At 43.4% G+C, this 7924-nt stretch overlaps 1 protein-coding gene across 1 annotated transcript in view; it reads right to left on the bottom strand.

The window, feature by feature from the left end:
* Positions 1 to 3185: 3185 nt before the first annotated feature.
* MRPL38 (mitochondrial ribosomal protein L38) overlaps positions 3186 to 7924 on the bottom strand; it is a 79915-nt gene continuing 75176 nt past the window's right edge. The window contains exons 8-9 of the mRNA XM_085616962.1: positions 4435 to 4571; positions 3186 to 3941 (exon numbers count right to left, since the gene is read on the bottom strand). Of these exons, the coding sequence (XP_085473088.1) occupies positions 3805 to 3941; positions 4435 to 4571 (274 nt within the window). The 3' untranslated portion in view covers positions 3186 to 3804. The remainder of the gene's footprint in view (positions 3942 to 4434; positions 4572 to 7924) is intronic.

Raw genomic sequence — 7924 nt, 5'->3', positions numbered from 1 at the left:
GCCAAAACTTAAGTGTGGTGAATAATAAAACTACTGCAGGTTCAGTCCATCCAACTTTATTTTTGTCTGCTAGAGACAGGATTAAAAAAAGTGAAGCAGGGAGGACACTCACCCCTGACTATATCATTGGGTCAACATGTTTCTGCCCATAGATTACTCTAAACAAAGGTGTAGAAACTGCACCAGGACCTATTAAAATCACTCTCCTGAAAAGTGCATAAGTAAAAATATAAAGGGAATAGTACAAACAGGGGCCATCAACGATCAAAGGAAAGGATCTACCATTCAAGTGCCAGCTGCAGTCAGTTTGTTGCCAGAATAGCCTCAAGTAGAGGCAGTAAATCCAAGGTCTGCGGCAACTTCACATGCCAATGTGGCTATTTCCTGCCGGGTGCGAGGACTCGATCAAGAGCATAGCTATTCTGGATCTCAGGTTCCTCCTCTAGCAATATAGCCTGGGTTTGTTTTGGAAAGATAGGGCGGGTCTCGTGGATGACCCAGTGGCCCAGGCAGAAGCTTTGAATGAAATACGTCTAGTGATGGAGTCACTGTAAGGCATCAAGTGCAAAGATGATGTTGTTGTGTCTGCTCAGATTTAACACCAGTCTAGCAGCAGAATTTTGAGATTGTTGAAATATGTTCTTTATTTTGGAGATCTCTCAGAATATCGAGATAAAGCCCAACGACATAGGTGAACCAAGACAGGACTGAATCTACTGAGACCAGTAGAATATGGTAGAGTCCCAAACAATGGAAGGTCCTGCTTAGTATTCTCATGATGAGCAGTACGTTTTTTTGCTCACTTGATTAACCCGAGTTTGAGATGAGAGTTTAGATTCTCTGATCACATCTAGATTAATTAATTCTACAAAGGTCTTGGGGGAGGTCTAATTTATTTAAGACTTATGAGGTCATAGTTTTCTTTGTTTTTGAGGAGCTGAGCTTCAGGTGATTGTTTAGCATCCAAGTCTCTACAACCCATAGGCACAGGTCAACTCCTGAAGTGTCCCGCTCTGATGGTTTTTCAAGCTTTGGGATGAGGTGGATGTCTTCAGCATAATTATATCAAGTACGCCTGAAAGAGTTAATGAGCTCTAGGATTGGGGACACAAACATTGAAAAGAAAGGGGGCAATTATTTAACTTTGTGGGACACCCACCTGATTGAGGGTGAGCGGAAATGAGGAAGGATAACTATTTGCTTTCTGTCTGCCAAATAAGTCTTGATTCAGTTAAAAACTGTGCATTGGATTTCAGTGTCATTCAGACTTTGGAGCCGTAGTTAATGGTCAAAAGTATCTAAATTGAGTGACAGGTCGAGAAGGGGGTGAGCTACCGCATATCTAGAATCTACTGTGCTTGTGAGGTTTTCCCAGCTAGCCAGTAACACAGATTTAGTGCTTCTTCTGGGATGGAAGCCATCTGTTTGTAAGATTGTAGGGTGTTTTGTTTGATGGAATCAGAGAGTTGGATGAAAGATGCCTCTTTGATAAGTTTCATTAGGAACGGTCTGTTTGCTATTTGTAGTTTGCTGGGTCTGATGTTTCAAGTCTTTGCTTCTTAAGTATGTTTAATGTAGGAAATGTTCAGTTTGTTGAGTAAATCTTCACGTACAAGGATGTGCTAATGATCATACTGGTTAGTATAAAACCAGGCGGTAATAGTTTTTTTTTTTTTTAGTTTAAAAATATTTTGGAAGACTGTCAATTAGTTCACTAGTTTAATAAATGGAAAGTGTGTTATAAATGTGCAGAATTTGGGGGGCAATTTTTGAAGCCAGTGGTCTGGTTGAACAGAGTATTATTAATGGTTTTTGACTGGAAGTAAGCCTTGAATTATTTTGTTTGGCATGATCCATCTGAAATGTGATGAGAAGTGATTCAATCTCCTGATGTGCGGTTACCAATAAATGTTAATCATGAGCTTTTAACTCCCTGCCTAAACATTTTGTTTTTTTCGGCTTGCGACTTCCAGTGTTTTCTACTCCAGTAGCGTAGGCACCACTCAAAATAAGAGTTAGGCGCCTAGAAGGCGGAAAAACTATCAAGATTTTTAGTATTCTGTACCACTCACAGTTTATACGGTTTGGTAGAAGGCCCTGTAAAATCCTTTCAAGCCCTTGTGCCTTGCAGCTGGGGATCTTGTACTCTCTAGCACTGTTGCAGATGTCTCTTGTAATCTACAGGTGAACATGTCAAATCCTAGCACAGCCAGCTTGGTCAGCCATCGTTCAGGGGTCGCTGAATTAACCGGCACCAAGCCAGGCACCATTAACTCTAAATACAGGGATATGAAACAAATGCACTTGACAGGATATGTTTAAAAGTAAGTGGCTCTACATTAGTTATTCAGTTCAAATGACATGCTTTAGGTCCTGGAGCACTAATGGTAAACAGTAGCCAACTGCCGTTTTGTCCCGGTGTCCCAAATGGGACGTCTGTGACATTGTGTTGCAGTCAGTGTGCAACGGGCAGGAAGGTATGTTTTTTTCTCTTCCAGCCAATGAATGACTGAAATAGAGGGTCCCATAGGTTCCTGGTTCAAGATCCATTTTTGGGCTTTGCCAGGGCCTGACAGTGGCAGGCTCTGGCACACTGAGAGTACTGCTGTTAAGCCTTTACTACTTGCACTTAGCAGGAATATGCATTCATATTAGGCCTGGTTAGTCTTCAGAGGCTGGATGAAAGGATGTTCTTGTCTTTCCTAGATATTTGTTGGACAGAGAACGCTATCAGTGCTTGCATCATAAGATTATCGAACCCAAAACAGACCTCACAATTCTACTGAAAAGTTAAACACAAAGGTCAAACTGATAAACATACAAGAATAAAACTTTCAGGGGCAACCCGCCCAAATGCTCAAGCTGGAGACCCCTTCTCTTCCACCTCCATGGGGCCTTTTCTGTCCTTTAGTGAAGTCTATGTCTTTGTGAAGAGCTCCCATCAGAGACCTGGGGGCAACTATACTTCTGCACTAACTCAAACATTCATCAAGAAGCCAGCGTTCGCTTAAGTGAAAGACCCACACCATCAGTACGGATAATGCACTAGAGAAATATCACTTACTTGCGGATAACCCACCGGTAAACCCAGCATAATCCACTCAGACATTTATGAAGATAAAACAAAGGACGATCCCTTGCAGCTTTCCTCTGAAAAGGCTAAACATTTCATGAAGGTCCACGAATTCCAATTAGTAGAACACTTTATTGTTTTGAACTTTTGTACAAAAAGAAAAGTTCATTCACAAAAAGAAGGGGTAAGGGTGATTGGCATTTCTGTTCAAACAAACTCCATTTCCCTGGTGTAGCTCCCTTTGGGGACAGTATCACGCTATTGAACATGTGGGTCACAGAAACTCAGCAGCTTCAACTGAAAGAAAGAGCTGTACCTCATCTTGTTCTGAAGAGGTTTCCAAGATCTGGGCAGAAGGGAGTCAGCATTATAAAATCTCTGACAACAAAGTTTAAAGTCACTAGTTGTATACACTTGTCATTTGCTGTGCAGAATAAATAGAACGTAGGGTGTCGGGAAAGATGTGCACAAACTCATACATCAAACTTGGGCCTCTTGGCTACAAAAAATGGCAGATTCTATCTTGGGGAGTTTTAACATAAATATACATATATGACAGAGAACAAATTATTCCGATATGTGCAGTTCACTTGTACACTGAGAACTCCTTCCCCTTTGTCTCTGTTCTTATCCCCTTTTTTCTGCACACACAGCAGGTCTGCTGGTGTGTATTCCAGGAGTTTCTTGTTCTCTGGTAGGCTGTTCCTCCTCTGAAGGAGTTGGGCTTCTAATCAGTAGATGCCGTATGTAGGCTCTTCGCTGTCCCGGTACCGGTCAAGGTATCTCAGTGGCTGACCATGGGGAAACTTGACTTGAGGCGGGTGATAGATAGGTGGGTGCTCAAACTCAAAGATTGGCTCCTTCATATCTGAGGGGAAGAGAAGACAGAAGGTTGAGGAAAGAAGCTTCGTGTACAAGCATGCACAACACACAAAAGACTCTAGAAGGGATCATTTTTGCACACATCAGCCAGTAGATACTTCTGAGCGATTAAAAAAAGGAATTAATTTGCTATTCATTATAAATACCTTCATTTTTTATCCAATCGTCTCAGATTTTTTTTTATTCCTTAGAACCCTTTATCCATTCTGGCAATTTATATTTTCTTGTGAAGCATACATTTCTGCATTCTCTAAAACACGTTATGTTTTTAGCTTTCCTTTTCTCAATGTCTTCGCTCTAGTACTTTCTTATTCACCACCCCTTTCTCCTGGTTTTCGCACTCCTCATTAAGCTCCTTTTCCCCATTCCTCCAATAATATGCTTCCTTATCATACCAGCTCCTTCATTCTTCCAATCCAATGTTTTGTTGTTGTGCACCCTCTTAATACAATCCCATAGTTCCTTTTTAGCATCCTTACTTAACATGTTGTGGTATACATGGGTCACAGACTCCTCCCACTGACACTGGAAGAAGGCCAGACCAGCTGGGGTCATGTCATCTTGGTGCTTCCTGTAGAAATCCAGGGTTTTGAATGTTCTCTTCTGGAGGCTATGACTAAAAGGAACAAACGTACCACGTCAGCACTGATCATTTCAATCAAAAATCAATTAAACAACACTAGTTTTTCCTCGATAATTGCAGCAGAGTGGCACACCACTCGCAAGTTGGCACTGCACAATATCACCCACGTAGAGAAATGTGTCCATACCATGTGCCTGACCTTAGAAGCATCCATCCTGTCTAGAGGAAATTGCAAAGGTATAATGGACTGTCACCCAAACCCCCTCGACCCTCCATGGACTTTCTCCCCCAGAGATTAGGGGCAGTAAGCATTTACAGCTCCATGGCCTCACCTTCAGGCAGGTGCCATCAACTGTACCACGAATGGTCTCATCCACAGACAAGTGACTATAACCACATAATGGACAGTCTCCCCTAGAGACAAATGACCACAGTTAATTCGAGCCTGCCTCACCTCAAGCCAGACTAACAAAAATATAGACTGCCTGATCAGACATATCTGACTGCAGAAATGTTATGAGCAGTTTCATCCAGAGACGGACGACCAGTAGTCTCTCTTCCACACCATCTACCTCATGGGTTCTCTGGCACAGAGAGATAGCTTTCAGCAAATCACCACACACTCAATTTACCACCCGGCCTATTATCAGCAGTCTCAATATAAGCAGTAACAGAGCCCATGCAGTGGAAACACATTCAAAGTCCAGGCTTTCAAACGCTGAAACTCCCTCCCAAAATAAACTGCTAAATATTTTGTTAACGCTTAAAACCTGACTCTTACATCACCCTCCCTTCACTAAATAAAAACTCAAAATAAGGACCAAAAACAGATTACAGGGAATCACAAGCCAAGAGATGTGCTCCTTAACACCTGAAAATGTATTTTAAGCTTCTCCTCAATTGTGCTTCACACCACAGCAGCTAAGACTAAGTAAGCATGATAGCCACGTTGAAATATACTCTTTCTTATTAATGTATTGAGTTCAAACAGTCGTACAAGTCAAACAAACAGAGACAGCCCAGCAGTATACTGTACACAGCGCTCAGTGGCATCAACATAGTAATGTATTTAAAAGAAGTCCCAGAGGATGAATGTTGGTAGCTCTGTTCTCAGCACCACGGCTTGCCCGCTGCTTATGGTTTACAATGAATGCCTAATATGCTTGCACAGGTATAGTTCCACCCAAGCAAAGTTACCCACTTCAGTCAGCCTCAATGTTCTCAATATTTTGATTTAAGAGGTAAGGTTGCAGGAGGTCCAGATTATCCTGGGACGTAGAGTCGGGAGAGCCATGGAACTGTAAAGTTATATTTGTTGCAATATGACATATCCCTCGCCATTCATGCACCCTCGGTCTACAGTCATCACCCCACACACAAGACATTCGCCTCTTGACCAATAGCAGTGCCAATTATGTAAATTAGTGCACAGCACGCGGTACGTCTTAAGTATATCCCAAGAGGGCAAACAACTGAGTTGACGTTTTGTCTTATTCAATCATATGTGTGAGCAAGTCACCCACTTTACAGCCATATTCAGCTATTGCCGGGCACAGCCACGCAGGTTGTAAAACGTCCGCCTCTAGAGCACCACATCTGGCACAGCAAGAGTGCGCTTTCATCTTGTAAGCATACAGTTTTTCAGGGGTGTGGTACACTCTGTGGATATAGTTAAAAATCACAAGACGCAACCTGTCACTGGGAGACAGCTCCCCCTCTTGACCACAACAGTATGCCCATTCCTTTTCCATAATACTTCTTCCTAAGTCTGGGTCTCCCTGTATTCTCGCCCAGGAAGTTGATGAGAGGGTATCGGCTCGCACTGAGATGTATAGGTTTGTCACCAGGTGTTTGACCGCTGGGGCATTCAAGAACATTGTTTAGGATGGTTGCTAAATACTCGTGTTCCTAGCTCAACTCACTTGCGAACCACAAAAATACAACCAAACCTAAAGGAAAACAAGCATTTACAATGCAATGGTCTCGGCAATATTATAGGTAGAGCTATTGGTATTGCTCATTATTTTTATATCATTTTTGTATCCCTAAATAAATGGCATTGTCATTTCTATTGGCATTAGCTTTTTTTTGCATATGTGATACCTATTGCATTAGCAGAGAGAGAGTGAGGTAGTGAGATAGAGAGAGTGAGGTATTGAAATAGAGAGTGAGGTAGTGAGAGAGAGAGTGAGGTAGTGAAATAGAGAGAGTGAGGTAGTGAAAGAGTGAGGTAGTGAGGGAGAGGGAGAGGGATGTTGTGAGGTAGTGATATATAAGCATAGAGTGATGTTGTGAGATAGAGAGAGAGGTAGTGAAAGAGAGAGTGAAAGTAAGTTAGTGAGATAGAAAGAGTGAGGTAGTGAGATAGAGTGATTGAGGTAGTGAGTGAGAGAGTGATGTAGATAGTTAGGTAGAGAGAGAGTGAGTTCGTGAGAGAGAGAGAGAGGTAGTGAGAGAGTGAGGTAGTGAGAGAGAGAGGTAGAGAGATAGTGAGGTAGTTTTAGAGAGAGAATCAACTACATAGACATATAGACCTAGTCACATAGATGTAGACATACACTATGTCATTGATCTACACATACAGAGCCACCCATACACACATACAGAGCTACTCACACACATATACAGAGCCATACAGATACAAAGCCACACACATACACAGTCACCCACATACAAATACAGAGCCACCCAACATACATTATGAGGCATATGCGGAGCTGCATACAGCTTCAAATTAAACCAGATCATTTACAGGCAACCGTTAACAGCAAAGTGTACCACGGCCCAGCGGGTTCGGCTGTGGTGCGCCGTTGGGAGAGGATGTGATGGAATCCCGGCGATGGGCAATGCCGCCAGACCTGTGAAAAGGCACCTCTGGCATGTCGGCACTGCGCCTGCAGATGCTGAAGCAAGTAATTAATCAGCTTTACAGGCCAGGGCCTTACCACCCTGCATTCGCCTGATCTCGGAGCTAAGCAGGCCTGGGCCTGGCTAGTACTTGGATGGGAGACCTCCAGTTGCTGGAAGCTAGAGTTTTGGTTTCGATATTAAAGTGAGTTAATAAAGAAATGCCCTGGTCTGGATGTGCGTGCGCATGTGTCTGGTGGGGAGCCTCAGCCCGGTCTTTATGCCTCATGTGGGGAGGGAGTGGCCCTGAGCCAGGCCTGGGAAGGAGCCAGTCCCGAGGCTCCCTGGCTGCTTGTACCTGCCCATCGTGAGGTGAGGGCGCGGCGGTTCGGCGCTCGCTGCTGACATCTGCAGTCACTGCAGGTCACACTTCAGGATCAACTCCCAGCCCTCCTCCTGCCGGGGTAAGTATATTGAGCACCATCGCTCTGGGTCATAGTGACACCAGCTTTTCGTAGCACCTAGAAACAGCAGAGGTG

This window comes from Triturus cristatus, chromosome 7, assembly GCF_964204655.1.
Source record: "Triturus cristatus chromosome 7, aTriCri1.1, whole genome shotgun sequence".
Lineage (NCBI taxonomy): Eukaryota > Metazoa > Chordata > Amphibia > Caudata > Salamandridae > Triturus > Triturus cristatus.
This window is presented reverse-complemented; position numbering and strand designations above follow the sequence as displayed.